The sequence below is a fragment of the Anabrus simplex genome, chromosome 3, assembly GCF_040414725.1.
Source record: "Anabrus simplex isolate iqAnaSimp1 chromosome 3, ASM4041472v1, whole genome shotgun sequence".
NCBI lineage: Eukaryota > Metazoa > Arthropoda > Insecta > Orthoptera > Tettigoniidae > Anabrus > Anabrus simplex.
In genome coordinates, this window is record NC_090267.1 from 226,371,128 (window position 1) to 226,390,301 (window position 19,174).

General features: G+C 39.8%; 2 protein-coding genes across 2 annotated transcripts in view; one reads left to right on the top strand and one right to left on the bottom strand.

The window, feature by feature from the left end:
- LOC136866170 (uncharacterized) overlaps positions 1–19,174 on the bottom strand; it is a 1,405,624-nt gene that overhangs the window by 116,728 nt on the left and 1,269,722 nt on the right. The gene's annotated exons all lie outside the window — the stretch shown is intronic.
- Positions 1–19,174, top strand: part of LOC136866169 (putative carbonic anhydrase 5) — a 90,228-nt gene that overhangs the window by 17,269 nt on the left and 53,785 nt on the right. Inside the window, exon 2 of the mRNA XM_067142899.2 lies at positions 3,781–3,836. Coding sequence (XP_066999000.2) covers positions 3,788–3,836 — 49 coding nt within the window. The 5' untranslated portion in view covers positions 3,781–3,787. The remainder of the gene's footprint in view (positions 1–3,780; positions 3,837–19,174) is intronic.

The following is a 19,174-nucleotide window of genomic DNA, read 5'->3' on the forward strand; positions in this document are numbered from 1 at the left end:
TCTTCTCATCCCCTCATAAGGCCCCTGTTCAGAATAGCAGGTGAGGCCGCCTAGGCGAGGTACTTGCCACCCTCCTCAGTTGTATCCCCCGATCCAATATCTCACGCTCCAGGACACTGCCCTTGAGGCGATAGAGGTGGGATCCCTCGCTGAGTCCGAGGGAAAAACCAACCCTGGAGGGTAAACAGATTAAGAAAGAAAGAAAGAAAGAAAGGAAGAAAGGAAGAAAGGTACGTTACCTGTTTAGTCATGACCGAGAGGTACAACTATAATGAAGTTTGAACGCCTCTGATTTTCGACTTCTACAGGTGATGAAGTGGCCTTTTGATGCAGATTTTGGTTCACACTGCGCACCTCAGTGGCTCAATATTTTTACACCAGTCCTGTCAATTTTACAACTGATGTTGAAACATAGTGCGATCTCATGATTGTGAAGGGAAACAGCGGTTAACTTGCTCTGGTTTTGCGGCAAAGTTCAATGAAATAGGAAAGGTGATGGTGATGAGGGTGATAACTGTTCTGAGGGGAAGTACAGATAATCTTCTTCTTTTAATTAAAAGGAAATAAAAGGAAAGGGGCCGATCTTTCGAAGGATGAGGTTATGAACAAAAGGAGGGAAAGGGTCTCGTCAGGGTCTGACTGAATATGAAAGGCTCCCTAGGCTTTGCAAACCCAACACTGTCGGGTCGTACTAATAGACTTAGGGCCGGTATTATAATGATGTTTTAAACTGAAGATTGAGTTAAACTGTAACTTGAGTTTAAACCGATGTTGAGTCCTATAATGGCCGGCCTAAGTTAAATTGAGGTGAAGAAGGAAATATACGATCTTGGTAGTAGTGACTTGCGAGAAAAGATGACTGTCGATAATGTTTTGCAGTGACTTGCAAGAAAATATGACTATCGATAATATTTTGTTTACTTCTTGTACGTAAAATGGCGGATAAAAGCAATAAACATTGTCCTAATTTTACTTATAAGGAAATAGAATTGCTTGTGCAATTAGTACAGAAATATTTATATAGTCCGTGAAACAGTGGCCTTATGAATTCCTCCGAGATCTCTCATTTTAATAAACATACTATGGGAGGCATAAAACCGCAATGCTATTAGTAGCTGACTAAGGGGTTCTACAGCATGATTTCTGAAATAGAATCTACAATTTACACTCCTGAGATTCAAACAGTTCGAAAAGTCATTTTTACATTCTTACCTTTTCGTTGCATGTTTTATTCTAGCACCAATTTGCTGAAATAGGGTTATGACACTCTGTTTTGTAAGCTTAAACCTATTTAAAAACTATTTTTCATTCCATATATGAAAGTGACGCCTCCTTGCTCGGAAAACTCGTAGTGCCCGTGGTCGTTCAGTAATTTGATCCACTTCTTCTTCTTCTTCTTCTTCTTCTTCTTCACTTAGTATTTCTTCAAACACCTCAAAAATATCTTCGAGATCCATTCGTTCTACCGTGTTGTAAGGTTATGACTTTTTAAACTTCAGTTTAAACGGTAGACGAGTGGCAGTAAAATTAATCTCTAGTTAAGCTTAAGTTTTACAATACACGACTAAGGGCCATTTTCCCCAAATCGAGTTAAACCTGGCATAAATTAGACCCGTTTAACTTTAGTACCTAGTTTAAACTTGCGTCCATTTTCTCCACCAATTTCTGACACTCGTTTAGTTTAAACGGGCGAGCTGTCGTTGGCTCTAACGTTGGCTGCACTGAAGGAATAGTCGAAGGCATGGTCGATTGGAATTGGCCAATCAGAGCCAAGTAATTCAATGACCGACATTTTTGTAATAATATCAGCTGTTTGTGGCGAATTAATGCTATCGTACGTAGTGAATAAAGAACAAAATCGGAGGGATATTAGCTTTACTGATAAATAAATTGTTTACATTTGTACGAAGTGTTGTGTCATATAATTTTACCTATTGCTGCCTACAATTTCTTGGAACGCATTTTTATACCGGTATCTTATTTCTCTCTGTCATGCTTTACCATAAACAAGTACCGTGGGCCTAATACGTGTCTTTTGATGTCTGTATTGTCTTACGGAACACACGGGAACATTGAAATATTAAAATCCTGGTCTTTCAGCAATAGGCCTACGGTATTCCTTTCTTCAGAAAATCAACATTTATGTGAATTTCAAGTAAACAAATTCCAAGCATGCTCGGGATCTATCTCCTATTAAAATCCATCCCCCTCGGCCCGAATCAATCTCCAAACCTTGGATCCAGCAGACAGACCACTGATGATGTATTACTTGATTCCGTATTCGTTTATAACATAACCAAGTTTGCGATATGTCGTACTGTATGCATAATACTCTTCTCCCTATAGCATTAATATTTCTATTGCTGGTATGCTGGCAATAGTTACGATGAAACATTCTTAACTATAATCTATTCTGTTACAAGTTTACTAGCAAGCATGAAACACTTTATTGTTTTTCTGATCCTATAACTATATATATACTACCGGTAGCGATTAGAAATTGTATACAACCGCCTCTCCTACCGTGCCGGTCAACATTCTGATGGTAAAAATACTTTCGACAAACTGGATTCGAACCGTCTGGTCACGGATTCGGACGATGCTGACCTAACGATTTAGCGACCACAGCCACCAGGCACCGCATGAAGAGTGGACGTATTACACGACTTATGTAGGAATATTTTTATGCTTCACATTACAGTATTCATACCACCAACAGTATTTTACAGTATAAAATATTATAAGGAGACTGCAATTTAAGGTCTGTGGTCCCCGTTGTTAATAAGAAAAATGCCTGCTGCATCATATCTTAAAGCAACCAGAATCATTGCTTCTAGCGAAATAGCATTATTTCGTGCAGTTGACGTTTTAAATGAATCCTCCTTCGATACTAGACAATCCTTGCTGTTCGCTTATGAATTATAAATCCATCAAAAAAACTCCGTTACATCCGATTTTCCAAGATTGTAAACTTTTGTTGGAATGTGGTTTCTTAACTTCACATGCACATCAAAATTATTTCCTATTTAACCAAAGACTTCAATAAATTCTCCCATTTTTCTAATGCTAATACTAGGTTATAATTTTAGTATGTTTTCTAGTAAAGTGCTGCAGTACTGGTGGTCAAAACTAACCCTTCTACAAGGAAAATCACAGATACGTCAATAAAATGTCAAGAAGGTTGAATATAAACAGCAGTTTAAACCAACAATATAGAAGGTTTAACTTTGAATCAAGTTTAAACTTGATACAAAGTTTAAACCAATATGGAGAAAAGGAATGTTAGTTTAAACTCAGACTTAAACCAGATTAAAATAAACCTAGTTTAAACTCATTTGGGGAAAACGGCCCTAACAGATAAACCGAATTTTAAACTGAACCAACAGTTTAAACCTATATTATAATACCGGCCCTAAGGCAGGTAGAATGGGAAAGATAAAAGGGAAGGAATCTAACACGAGTAAGAAGAATAAGTGAAAACTCAGTTAAAGGCTGCGTAGTCCAAAGTTGAGAGTCCTTGAAATTGTACCCCTTTTAGTTATATATTACGACAGACAGACGATACCAACCCACAGGAGAATTAAGAAGGAAATAAGTCAATGGGAGAGTTCTGTTTTCATTAATTACTAAACCATCTCTGGCACATATATTTATTGTTCATTAAAAAAATATGATGGTTACATTTTCACTCCTCAAGGGACCTTCAACGGGGAGAATGAAAAACCTGAGTATAACGAACATCTTCACTTATCATCATTTCTCCCTCCTTGTTTGTTTCAGCTGATAGATGGGCTTCCAACTCCTTCTAATCACGATCATCGTGTCTGTTGTCCTAGGTAAGATTAATTTACATTCTCTTACTAGAGACTTTCAAGTCGCCATTGTAATGAAGGAGATATACATTAACGCGTGTTAACTGTGGCGACGTCATTATTATAGTTAATAATTCTACAGCTAGTTTTTATTTTGTCCATGAATTCGTTGCAATTTAAGGTATGAATAAATTTTTATCAAAGAAATTAAAACTACAATTTTTTGATTTCTTATAAAGTGGTAAAAATTTTCACTACTACAGCTTCAGCGATGGATCAGAGGTAGAGTTGATCGACTCATGATCCTAAGTTAGTGGATTCAACACCTACGGCAGAAGTAGATTTTTAAGGGAAGACAACATGACTTATACTCCGTTTGATCTATGTCAGTCCCACCCACAAAGGGATATCCTTCAATTGGGAATATATCAGTCACGTAGAACAGTCCATTCCAATTGTAGAGTCTCAAGATTTCAGGGTTGAGACTGAGACCGGAAGGAGAGAGATAGCAAGTGTATGGGAAAGAGATGCACAGGAGTGAGGTGTATGGGCGGCACATTTTATGAGACATGGAACGAATTCAAGAATTACAAATACCAGTAAATATAAACAAATATAACTGTCCTTTTTTCTTGCATTTAGGACGACACCTGACATTTCTCTGATTTAACTAACTTTGTGATGTGAGCAGAGAATGCCTAACCCTGTTTCCAAGGCAACTTCGGACAAACATGACCTAGATTTACTCTTATTCAGGCTCATGACTGAGAATATGCGTTTGAAAGGCAGGTATAGTCAAACATCGTAACTAATTTGCATGACGATGCGTGGATACGTGGAAACTCCTTTTGTTCCAAATTCTTATAAAATGCAAGGAGGTTGCCCAGAATATTGTGATACCTATGTTTGAAAATTGAAATTGTATAAAGCAAGTTCCTGCGTTATCTTTATTTCAAAACTTTAAATATTTTGTGCCCTATCGAGACAAAGACCCAGTTATTGAAGAATATATTTAAATATCATTCACTGAAAATCAGACGGTCCTTAATTTCTATACAAATACTGAGAGAAATTGCAATAAGACGATTTGATTCTTTGGTCCTGTTAAACCGAATTTCATTCCATGTTCCGCAAGTAAGATCACGGCAACACCAATTATTTCACGTTCAAATGTCAAAAACATTGCATAAGTCAAATTCACCTTTCGTAAAAATGACGTTTTATAACACTGTAACAAAAAAGTCGATATATTCACCGAATCGCATGACGAATTCAACAAGGAAATAAAAGCCTGCCTTTACAATTTGTTATTTTTGATAATTCTTTCTTTCTGGTATTCATCATATTTCCCAGTGTACTCATGTGTTTTAAGTTTGTTTGTTTTTGTTTTGTTTTCTGCTTTGTATTACCTTATAATTTAATAGTGCATTTTTAATTTCTTTTAAATTGTAAGTGGTATCATACATATTTTATTTTATTTTTATTGATTTTTGACTTTGTTTTCTATTAAATTTTAACTTCATAGATATAGTTTGATAATGAATGTAAAGAAGGTAATTGGGCTTAAAACCTGTGTACTTCCAATAAATAAATAAATAAATAAATAAATAAATAAATAAATAAATAAATAAATAAATAAATAAATAAATAAATAAATAAATAAATAAATAAATAAATAAATAAATAAATAAATAAATAAATAAATAAATAAATAAATAAATAAATAAATAAATAAATAAATAAATAAATAAATAAATAAATAAATAAATAAATAAATAAATAAATAAATAAATAAATAAATAAATAAATAAATAAATAAATAAATAAATAAATAAATAAATAAATAAATAAATAAATAAATAAATAAATAAATAAATAAATAAATAAATAAATAAATCGAAGCCTTTATCAGTTCTCTTTGAATTTTGACTGGAGCCTCTTCAGAAATAGGCGTTATCGGATGTTTTAATTCGCACAACATTTCGGCGATATTTCTATACCAGTGCCGAGTTGTTTAAAGGCTTCACAGTTACTATCAAAGTTACAATCGGATAAGTCCTACGGTTTAAAGACGGGAATTCTTCAAAATCTTTGTCCTGTAATTATTTTTCAAGCAATGCAATTCCTATCTTAAAAGCACTAAATCTGTTCCCACATAGTAACAGATAGTTAAGGCATATTTCCCTCGTATAGAATAGAATGCAATAGAATAGAATCCACTATAGTAGTATAATTGGATGGTTCGGCCGCCTCCTCCTCCTCCCGCCGCCTCCTCCGCCTCCTCCTCCGCCGCCGCCTCCGCCTCCGCCGCCCGCGGGAAATTTGAATTTTGGCGGGAAATTTGAATTTTGGCGCGAGATTTGAATTTGTAAACAAAGCCACGTGCTTTTTGACAGCTGTCATCGACAACAACGCATCGCTAACCTCACTGCTGCCATCTTGACGGGCCTAAACCTCACTAGTGCCAACTTAACCTAACTAGCGCGAGGTAAACAAAGCCACGTGTTTTTTGACAGCCACGTGCTTTTTGACAGACAACAACGCATCGCTAACCTCAGTACTGCCATCTTGACGGACCTAAACCTCAGTAGTGCCAACTTAACCTCACTAGCATGAGGTAAACAAAGCCACGTGCTTTTTGACAGCCACGTGCTTTTCAACAGATTTGTAAACAAAGCCACGTGCTTTTTGACAGACAACAACGCATCGCTAACCTCAGTACTGCCATCTTGACGGGCCTAAACCTTAGTGATACCAACTTAACCTCACTAGCATGAGGTAAACAAAGCCACGTGTTTTTTTGACAGCCACGTGCTTTTTGACAGATTTGTAAACAAAGCCACGTGCTTTTTGACAGCTCTCATCAACAACAACGCATCGCAAACCTCAGTACTACCATCTTGACGGGCCTAAACCTTAGTGGTACCAACTTAACCTAACTAGCATGAGGTAAACAAAGCCACGTGTTTTTTTGACAGCCACGTGCTTTTCGACAGATTTGTAAACAAAGCCACGTGCTTCTTGACAGCTGTCATCGACAACAACGCATCGCTAACCCCAGTACTGCCATCTTGACGGGCCTAAACCTCAGTAGTACCAACTTAACCTCACTAGCTCGAGATAAACAAATCCACGTGCTTTTTGACAGCTACGTGCTTTTTTGATAGCTGTCATCCGCCATCTTTAATCTATAGAGCACAGTGCTGCCCTCTTTAGCTACTTACCTTTGAAATGTGGTGGCGGATAATTTGAAAAATGCTTTTCGACAAGCAGCCATCTTTAATCCAGAGAGAACAGTGCTGCCCTCTATGTGGTGGCGGCAAATTGAAAAATTCCACATGCTCTTGTTTGAAAACAAACTCACGTGCTTTTTTGACAGCTGTCATCTGCCATCTTTAATCTATAGAGCACAGTGCTGCCCTCTTTAGTTTGAAATGTGGTGGTGGTAAATTCTACGTGCTCTTGTTTGGAAACAAAGCCACGTGCAGCTGTCATCCGCCATCTTTAATCAACAGAGCACTGTGCTACTATCATGCGGGCAATTTCATCACCTGTCATCCGCCATCTTTAATCCACAGAACACCGTGCTGCCCTCTTTATGGCTACTACCTTAAGCACGTAGTAGCGCACAATTTGAAAAGTTCTGTTAGCTATCATCCACCATCTTTAATCAAGAGAGCACCGTGCTGCCATCTTTAGCTAGATACCTTTGAAATGTGGTGGCGGCAAATTGAAAAATTCCACGTGCTCTTGTTTGGAAACAAACTCACGTGCTTTTTCGACAGCTACCATCCACCATCTTTAATCAACAGAGCATAGTGCTGCCCTCTTTAGTTTGAAATGTGATGGCGGCAAATTCCACGTGCTCTTGTTTGGTAAACATAGCCATGTGCTTTTTTGACAGCTGTCATCCGCCATCTTTAATACAGAGAGCACCGTGCTGCCCTCTTTATCGTAGTAGATGTAAATTCGTCACCTGTCATCCGCGGTGCTGCCATCTTTAGCTAGATACCTTTGAAAAGTGGTGGCGGATAATTTAAAAAGAAAAATTCTACAGCTGCCCTCTCTCGACGCTAATTGCATAAGATGGTGGCTATACATGACTCCTTAAGGGTGCTTACGCAAGATGGCTGCTATACACAGGTTCTTATGAGACGCCCTTGGGATGCTTGCGCAAGATGACAGTTATACATGGCTCCTTATGAGATACCCTAGGGATACTTGCGCAAGATAGCGGCTGATCTTATGGGACGGCTTAAGGGTCCTTGGACAAGATGGCTTGAGACGCCCTAAGGATGCTTGCGCAAGATGGCGGACACAAGATGGCAGCTATACATAACTCCTTATGAGACGCTTTAAGGGTGCTTGCGCAAGATAGTTGCTACTCTTATGAAGAATGCTAGCTTAGAGGCTAACGTGTCGTGATAGTTCGATTCATTAAATTTAGGGCTTAAATGCAAAATGTTAAATATATCGAAAACGGTGCACCGTAGAGCAAAACGGACAAAATTTTTCTGCCTAATACCTAGGTTCGCAGTATGAGGAACAAGAAAATCATAGTCTAATGATGGGATCAACGGTTCGGTTCCTACTTAGGCCCTTTGGCATTTGCTCTGTTTTAGCTTGTATTGAAGCGAGTCTTCGTAACATGATCAGGTCTAGCTATGGTAGAGAGTATAACGTACCGTGCAGGTTCGATTAATTAAATTTGGAGGCTTAAATGCAAAATGTTAAATATCTCGAAAACGATGCATCGTAGAGCAAAACGGACAAAATTTTTCCGCCTAATACGTAGGTTCGTAGTATCAGGAACAAGAAAAAACATAGTCTAATGATGAGATCAACGGTTCGATTCCTACTTAAGCCCTTTGGCATTCGCAGCTATCTATTTCTACAAGATGGTGGCTGCTCTTATGAGAAACAAGATGCCTTGAGACGTCCTAGGGATGCTTACGCAAGATGGCAGACACACAATGGTGACTATACATAGCTCCTTATGAGACGGCCTAGGGGTGCTCGCACAAGATGGCGGCTACTCTTATGAAGAAAGCTAGCTTAGAGGCTACTGCGCAAGATAACAGCTGCTGTTATGCATGTGGTGGAGGGCAATTTGAAATTCTATGTGCTTAATCAACAGAGCACCCTGCTGCCCTCTTTAGCTGAAATGTGGTGGTGGATAATTTGAAAAATTCTTTAGACAGCTATCATCTTTAAAAACAATGGCGACTATACATAGGCTGTTAAGGTCTTATCATTCTCCTCCTCCTCCTCCTCCTCCTCCTCCTCCTCCTCCCCCTCCTCCTTCTCTACCTCCTCCTCCGCCTCTTATGTCAAGGCATAGCTTTATATCGAACAAGTTTAAACCTGCATCGCGAAGGCAAGCGTGTGCAGCGATAACATTATTGTGCATGTTTAGACTTTCGAAACATAAGAAGAGTAGAATCAAACGCTGTACTCGATACGACATGTGATCAGAACATTGATTGATGCGTTCAGAAAAACAAAATAAGTGATCAAGACTAGAATCGAACAATGTACTCAATACATCATGTGTTTAGAATATGTCAGGGGATACGCTTGTTCTAAGAAGATCAGATTGAAACATAAGACTAGAATAGAACACTGTAATCGATGTTGTTAACTTCAACATGTGATCAGAACATTGATTGATGTGTTCAGAACACAAAATAAGTGATCATGACTAGAATCGAACACTGTACTCGATACAACATGTGATCAGAACATTGATCGATGTGTTCAGAACACGAAATAAGTGATCAAGACTAGAATCGAACACTGTACTCAATACAACATGTGTTTAGAACATGTTAGGGGGTACCCTTGTTCTAAGAAGATCAGAATGAAACATAACAAGACTAGAATCGAACACTGTAATCGATGTTGTTAACCTCAAGATATGATCAGAACATTGTTTGATGTGTTCAGAGCAAAAGTACAATTTTGATGATTTGCGCAGCTAACTCGCTCGGTAAACGATATAGCCAAAGTATAACTTCAAATTATTTACCTTCCATCATTCGTCTTGTGTGTAAAAATCAGTCGAACAAGTTATCGCATAAACATGGCTGAAAAAAAATCGTGATAGGGTATGGAACCCAGGGGTTACATCTTATCAGAAGGGCAAAAAGGATGAAAGGACTCTTCCTCCTCCTTACCGCACATTCCTTGAAGGGCTAATTGGCTGAAGGGCTAATGGGCTAAAGGGCTAATGGGCTAAAGGGCTAAAGGAGCAACAACCTCGTCGATCGCTATCAGCAAGAACGCTTGTACTTTGTTAAGTGTAGAAAATTAATCTTTATTTGTAAATGGTTTCATGTTCAGAACAAGGAATGGAAAATCCCCGAGGTGCGATGAGTTACGTTTTTCGAACTAGTGTTTGGAACACTGAACTTTTCAAGATGATAGCAGAGAGTTTAGCAATGTTCTGTTGTTGGATTTTAAATTCCGCGCTACAACATGCATAAGGTGGTAGCCTTGAGGTTTACCGCCGTAAAGATGGCAAGAGTGAGGTTAACAATGTTCTGTTGTTGGATTTTAAATTCCGCGCTACAACATGTATAAGGTGGCAGCCTTGAGGTTTACCGCCGTAAAGATGGCAAGAGTGAGGTTAACAATGTTCTGCTGTTGGATTTTAAATTCCGCGCTATAACATGCATAAGGTGGCAGCCTTGAGGTTTACCGCCGTAAAGATGGCAGCAGTGAGGTTAGCGACGCTCTATTGTCCTTCAAAGTGAGGTTAGGGTTCGTCAAGAAGACAGCTGTCAAAAAAGCACGTGGCTATGTTTACCAAACAAGAGCACGTGGTCGTGACGTCACGGTCACGTAGTATGTTGCCTCAGCATGTAAAGTTCAATGTCTACACCTACGTAGTTAACACTCTGCTATGTTCACAAGATTTTTTTACACATAACTATTCTTTATGCTTTAAGTTCATGCACATAGGCTATGCTAAGATAGCAGTACAAACACATGCGAACTTTGTGCATTCTAATAGAATAAGTTTAGTACTGTGTGCATCATGGATACATGATGTGTGCACGCATTTAATCTTGACTATACGTAATGCTGCTGCTTTGTTTACAAGATTTTTATACATTGCTATTCTTTATGCTTTAAGTTCGTGCACGCACAAGCGATACTCGTACGCTCTAGCAGGAGAAGTTTAGTACGATATTCGATACATACATTATCGATAGGTGATGTGTACACGCTTTAGAACATAGCTCATCTTTATGCTTTAAGTTCGTGCACAGGGGTTTGGGATACACAAAAGCGATTGCTACATGCTCTAGCGGAAGAAGTCTAGTACGATAGTCGATGCATGTAAAATCGATAGGTTATGCTAAGATAGCAGCACACTTACATGATTTTAGCACAATCTAGTGGAAAAAGTTTCGTGCAAAATCATTAGGTTATGTGTAAACGCTTTGAAACAAGGCTATTCTTTGTACTTTAAGTTCATGTGTATGAGTTATGCTAAGATAGCAGCACAACCTAGCGGAAGAAGTTTTGTACGAGAGTCGATACATGCAAAGTCGATAGGTAATGTGTACACGCTTTGAAACATGGCTATTCTTTGTACCTTAAAGTCATACGTATAGGTTATGCTAAGATAGCAGCACAATCTGGCGGAAGAAGTTCAGGGTGATCTGTACACGCTTTGAAACAAGGCTATTCTTTGTACTTTAAGTTCATGCGTCTTAGTTATGCTTGCGATAGTCGATGCATGTAAAATCGATAGGTTATGCTAAGATAGCAGCACACTTACACGATTTTAGCACAATCTAGTGGAAGAAGTTTAGTACGAGAGTCGATGCTTGCAAAATCATTAGGTAATGTATACACGCTTTGAAACAAGGCTATTCTTTGTACTTTAAGTTCATGCGTCTTAGTTATGCTAAGATAGCAGCACAATCTACCTGAAGAAGTTTTGCACGAGAGTCGATACATGCAAAATCGATAGTTGATGCGTACACGCTTTAAAACATGACTATTCATTGTACTTTAAGTTCATGGGTATAGGTTATGCTAAGATAGCAGCACAATCTAGCGGAAGAAATTTAGTACGAGATTCGATGAATGCAAAATCAATAAGTAATGTGTACACGCTTTGAAACATGGCTATTCTTCGTACTTTAAGTTCATGTGTATAAGTTATGCTAAGATAGCAGCACAACCTAGCGGAAGAAGTTTAGTACGATATTTGTTGCATGCAAAGTCGATAGGTAATGTGTACACGCTTTGAAACATGGCTATTCTTTGTACCTTAAGGTCATGCGTATAGGTTACGCTAAGATAGCAGCACAATCTAGCGGAAGAAGTTTAGTACGAGAGTCGATGCTTGCAAAATCGATAGTAATGTGTACACGTTTTGAGACATAGCTCTTCTTTGTTCTTTAAGTTCATGCGTCTTAGTTATGCTGAGATAGCAGCACAATCTACCTGCAGAAGTTTAGTACGAGAGTCGATACATGCAAATTCCATAGTTGATGTGTACACGCTTTGAAACATGACTATTCATTATACTTTAAGTTCATGGGTATAGGTTATGCTAAGATAGCAGCACAATCTAGCGGAAGAAATTTAGTACGATATTTGATGCATGCAAAATCAATAAGTAATGTGTACACGCTTTGAAACATGGCTATTCTTTGTACTTTAAGTTCATGTGTATAAGTTATGCTAAGATAGCACAACCTAGCGGAAGAAGTTTAGTACGATATTTGTTGCATGCAAAGTCGATAGGTAATGTGTACACGCTTTGAAACATGGCTATTCTTTGTACCTTAAGGTCACGCGTATAGGTTATGTTAAGATAGCAGCACAATCTAGCGGAAGAAGTTTAGTACGAGAGTCGATGTGTGCAAAATCGATAGGTGATGTGTACACGCTTTGAAACATGGCTATTCATTGTACTTTAATTTTATGGGTATAGGTTATGCTAAGATAGCAGCACGATCCAGCGGATGAAGTTTAGTTCGATGGTCGATGCATGTAAAATCGATAGGTCATGTGTACACGCTTTGAAACATAGCAATTCATACTGCTGCTCTGTTCCCAAGACTTTTAAGCATAGCTAACCCTAATACTGCTCTTAACGACGTCGAGCTAAGGATTGATTACGTGACCGTGACGTCACGACCACGTGCTCTTGTTTGGTAAACATAGCCACGTGCTTTTTTGACAGCTGTCTTCTTGACGAACCCTAACCTCACTTTGAAGGACAATAGAGCGTCGCTAACCTCACTGCTGCCATCTTTACGGCGGTAAACCTCAAGGCTGCCACCTTATGCATGTTATAGCGCGGAATTTAAAATCCAACAGCAGAACATTGTTAACCTCACTCTTGCCATCTTTACGGCGGTAAACCTCAAGGCTGCCACCTTATGCATGTTGTAGCGCGGAATTTAAAATCCAACAACAGAACATTGTTAACCTCACTCTTGCCATCTTTACGGCGGTAAACCTCAAGGCTACCACCTTATGCATGTTGTAGCGCGGAATTTAAAATCCAACAACAGAACATTGCTAAACTCTCTGCTATCATCTTGAAAAGTTCAGTGTTCCAAACACTAGTTCGAAAAACGTAACTCATCGCACCTCGGGGATTTTCCATTCCTTGTTCTGAACATGAAACCATTTACAAATAAAGATTAATTTTCTACACTTAACAAAGTACAAGCGTTCTTGCTGATAGCGATCGACGAGGTTGTTGCTCCTTTAGCCCTTTAGCCCATTAGCCCTTTAGCCCATTAGCCCTTCAGCCAATTAGCCCTTCAAGGAATGTGCGGTAAGGAGGAGGAAGAGTCCTTTCATCCTTTTTGCCCTTCTGATAAGATGTAACCCCTGGGTTCCATACCCTATCACGATTTTTTTTCAGCCATGTTTATGCGATAACTTGTTCGACTGATTTTTACACACAAGACGAATGATGGAAGGTAAATAATTTGAAGTTATACTTTGGCTATATCGTTTACCGAGCGAGTTAGCTGCGCAAATCATCAAAATTGTACTTTTGCTCTGAACACATCAAACAATGTTCTGATCATATCTTGAGGTTAACAACATCGATTACAGTGTTCGATTCTAGTCTTGTTATGTTTCATTCTGATCTTCTTAGAACAAGGGTACCCCCTAACATGTTCTAAACACATGTTGTATTGAGTACAGTGTTCGATTCTAGTCTTGATCACTTATTTCGTGTTCTGAACACATCGATCAATGTTCTGATCACATGTTGTATCGAGTACAGTGTTCGATTCTAGTCATGATCACTTATTTTGTGTTCTGAACACATCAATCAATGTTCTGATCACATGTTGAAGTTAACAACATCGATTACAGTGTTCTATTCTAGTCTTATGTTTCAATCTGATCTTCTTAGAACAAGCGTATCCCCTGACATATTCTAAACACATGATGTATTGAGTACATTGTTCGATTCTAGTCTTGATCACTTATTTTGTTTTTCTGAACGCATCAATCAATGTTCTGATCACATGTCGTATCGAGTACAGCGTTTGATTCTACTCTTCTTATGTTTCGAAAGTCTAAACATGCACAATAATGTTATCGCTGCACACGCTTGCCTTCGCGATGCAGGTTTAAACTTGTTCGATATAAAGCTATGCCTTGACATAAGAGGCGGAGGAGGAGGTAGAGAAGGAGGAGGGGGAGGAGGAGGAGGAGGAGGAGGAGGAGGAGGAGGAGGAGAATGATAAGACCTTAACAGCCTATGTATAGTCGCCATTGTTTTTAAAGATGATAGCTGTCTAAAGAATTTTTCAAATTATCCACCACCACATTTCAGCTAAAGAGGGCAGCAGGGTGCTCTGTTGATTAAGCACATAGAATTTCAAATTGCCCTCCACCACATGCATAACAGCAGCTGTTATCTTGCGCAGTAGCCTCTAAGCTAGCTTTCTTCATAAGAGTAGCCGCCATCTTGTGCGAGCACCCCTAGGCCGTCTCATAAGGAGCTATGTATAGTCACCATTGTGTGTCTGCCATCTTGCGTAAGCATCCCTAGGACGTCTCAAGGCATCTTGTTTCTCATAAGAGCAGCCACCATCTTGTAGAAATAGATAGCTGCGAATGCCAAAGGGCTTAAGTAGGAATCGAACCGTTGATCTCATCATTAGACTATGTTTTTTCTTGTTCCTGATACTACGAACCTACGTATTAGGCGGAAAAATTTTGTCCGTTTTGCTCTACGATGCATCGTTTTCGAGATATTTAACATTTTGCATTTAAGCCTCCAAATTTAATTAATCGAACCTGCACGGTACGTTATACTCTCTACCATAGCTAGACCTGATCATGTTACGAAGACTCGCTTCAATACAAGCTAAAACAGAGCAAATGCCAAAGGGCCTAAGTAGGAACCGAACCGTTGATCCCATCATTAGACTATGATTTTCTTGTTCCTCATACTGCGAACCTAGGTATTAGGCAGAAAAATTTTGTCCGTTTTGCTCTACGGTGCACCGTTTTCGATATATTTAACATTTTGCATTTAAGCCCTAAATTTAATGAATCGAACTATCACGACACGTTAGCCTCTAAGCTAGCATTCTTCATAAGAGTAGCAACTATCTTGCGCAAGCACCCTTAAAGCGTCTCATAAGGAGTTATGTATAGCTGCCATCTTGTGTCCGCCATCTTGCGCAAGCATCCTTAGGGCGTCTCAAGCCATCTTGTCCAAGGACCCTTAAGCCGTCCCATAAGATCAGCCGCTATCTCGCGCAAGCATCCCTAGGGTATCTCATAAGGAGCCATGTATAACTGTCATCTTGCGCAAGCATCCCAAGGGCGTCTCATAAGAACCTGTGTATAGCAGCCATCTTGCGTAAGCACCCTTAAGGAGTCATGTATAGCCACCATCTTATGCAATTAGCGTCGAGAGAGGGCTGCTGTAGAATTTTTCTTTTTAAATTATCCGCCACCACTTTTCAAAGGTATCTAGCTAAAGATGGCAGCACCGCGGATGACAGGTGACGAATTTACATCTACTACGATAAAGAGGGCAGCACGGTGCTCTCTGTATTAAAGATGGCGGATGACAGCTGTCAAAAAAGCACATGGCTATGTTTACCAAACAAGAGCACGTGGAATTTGCCGCCATCACATTTCAAACTAAAGAGGGCAGCACTATGCTCTGTTGATTAAAGATGGCGGATGGTAGCTGTCGAAAAAGCACGTGAGCTTGTTTCCAAACAAGAGCACGTGGAATTTTTCAATTTGCCGCCACCACATTTCAAAGGTATCTAGCTAAAGATGGCAGCACGGTGCTCTCTTGATTAAAGATGGTGGATGATAGCTAACAGAACTTTTCAAATTGTCCGCTACTACGTGCTTAAGGTAGTAGCCATAAAGAGGGCAGCACGGTGTTCTGTGGATTAAAGATGGCGGATGACAGGTGATGAAATTGCCCGCATGATAGTAGCACAGTGCTCTGTTGATTAAAGATGGCGGATGACAGCTGCACGTGGCTTTGTTTCCAAACAAGAGCACGTAGAATTTACCACCACCACATTTCAAACTAAAGAGGGCAGCACTGTGCTCTATAGATTAAAGATGGCAGATGACAGCTGTCAAAAAAGCACGTGAGTTTGTTTTCAAACAAGAGCATGTGGAATTTTTCAATTTGCCGCCACCACATAGAGGGCAGCACTGTTCTCTCTGGATTAAAGATGGCTGCTTGTCGAAAAGCATTTTTCAAATTATCCGCCACCACATTTCAAAGGTAAGTAGCTAAAGAGGGCAGCACTGTGCTCTATAGATTAAAGATGGCGGATGACAGCTATCAAAAAAGCACGTAGCTGTCAAAAAGCACGTGTATTTGTTTATCTCGAGCTAGTGAGGTTAAGTTGGTAGCACTAAGGTTTAGGCCCGTCAAGATGGCAGCACTGCCGATGACAGGTGACGAAAGAGGGCAGCACGGTGCTCAAAGATGGCGGATGACAGCTGTCAAAAAAGCACGTGGCTGTCAAAAAGCACGTGGCTTTGTTTATCTCGCGCTAGTTAGGTGAAGTTGGTACTACTGAGGTTTAGGCCCGTCAATATGGCAGTACTGGGGTTAGCGATGCGTTGTTGTCGATGACAGCTGTCAAAAAGCACGTGGCTTTGTTTACAAATCTGTCGAAAAGCACGTGGCTGTCAAAAAAACACGTGGCTTTGTTTACCTCATGCTAGTTAGGTTAAGTTGGTACCACTAAGGTTTAGGCCCGTCAAGATGGTAGTACTGAGGTTTGCGATGCGTTGTTGTTGATGAGAGCTGTCAAAAAGCACGTGGCTTTGTTTACAAATCTGTCAAAAAGCACGTGGCTGTCAAAAAAACACGTGGCTTTGTTTACCTCATGCTAGTGAGGTTAAGTTGGTATCACTAAGGTTTAGGCCCGTCAAGATGGCAGTACTGAGGTTAGCGATGCGTTGTTGTCTGTCAAAAAGCACGTGGCTTTGTTTACAAATCTGTTGAAAAGCACGTGGCTGTCAAAAAGCACGTGGCTTTGTTTACCTCATGCTAGTGAGGTTAAGTTGGCACTACTGAGGTTTAGGTCCGTCAAGATGGCAGTACTGAGGTTAGCGATGCGTTGTTGTCTGTCAAAAAGCACGTGGCTGTCAAAAAACACGTGGGTTTGTTTACCTCACGCTAGTTAGGTTAGGTTGGTACTAGTGAGGTTTAGGTCCGTCAAGATGGCAGCAGTGAGGTTAGCGTTGCGTTGTTGTCGATGACAGCTGTCAAAAAGCACGTGGCTTTGTTTACAAATTCAAATCTCGCGCCAAAATTCAAATTTCCCGCCAAAATTCAAATTTCCCGCGGGCGGCGGAGGCGGAGGCGGCGGCGGAGGAGGAGGCGGAGGAGGCGGCGGGAGGAGGAGGCGGCCGAACCATCCAATTATACTACTCACTATTCCATCCCCTAGTTTCGGATCGCCTGAGACTGGGGAGAGAGCATTCATTTATTTGATACATGCATACAATTAACCTTCTTACAATTATTTGACTACATTAAATATTAATCTTTATTTTTTTGCTATTTGCTTTACGTCGCACCGACACAGATAAGTCTTATGGTGACTACTGGGCAGGAAAGGCCTAGGAATGGGAAGGAAGTGGCAGTGGCCTTAATTAAATTACAGTCCCAGTATTTGATTGGTGTGAAAATGGGAAACCATGGGAAACCATCTTCAGGTCTGCTGACAGTGGGGTTCGAATCCACTATCTCCCGGATGCAAGCTCACATCTGCGCGTCCCTAACCGCACGGCCAACTCACCCGGTAAATATTATTCTTAAAGCGAATAATGTTTATATTCATTCCACTAATTATCATCCTTTTATTCTTTTCTTTTAACTATCTTTTAGTCCTAGATGTAGCACAGTTCTATATATTCTAGGACAAGCATGTATCCTACCCTTCAATCTTTTAGTTAGTGCTTTTCTTTTTCATTTCCTTTTGCCATATTTTTTAAAAGTACAAACAATTTTGCTATTCTTTGCGGTGTAATCCATTCTTTGTTTAATAACTTAAAAATAGTATACCATAGAATTCTTTCTCTCTTTCTATTTTTGATTTTTATTCACTACCCAAATATTCAACTCTATGTGTGTCAGTTCCACTACATACTCTCAAAAGATGCGGCTCTTCCATTATTTCTCCACAAAATAAACAATTATTTTCGTTATGTTTCTCTGATCCTTATTTTTACCAGGTGTATGTAGAAGTCTTTTCCTAATTCACTAAGAGATGGCGCCAGCGAACACTACGCAGCGTATGAATTTGACACATACGTCAGTTTGTTCGTCTGGCATTATCCTACCAACACACACAAGTTGAGTCCGCCGAACACTAGCGCCTGTGTCGTTTCGTTCAGTGATCATGTCGATGTTTGTGCCTGAAAAAGAACATTTGCATCACGCATTGCTTTTGTTATTTAATTAAAAGAACAGGTCATGCCGTCAAGCAGTTCCAGAATGGGCTGGGTGAAGAGGGCAGGGGTTTTTAGTTGGTGGAAATCCAACTCCCACACAGAGTGGTGTCTTTAAAAGATTTTCCCCTGCCACAACCAAAACTACTACTACTACTACTACTACTACTACTAATGTCCGCCTTTGTAATGTCGTTAGTGTGATTAGCTGCCACCTCAGGAGGGCCGGGTTTGATTCACGGCTCTGCCACGAAATTTAATAAGTGGTTCGAGGACTGGAATGAGGTCCAATCAGTCTCGGAAAGTCAACTTCGTAGAGATAGGTTCGATTCCCACCTCAGTCATCCTCGAAGTGGTTTTCCGTAGTTTCCCATTTCTTCTCCAGGCAAATGCCGTGATGGCAGCCAACTTAA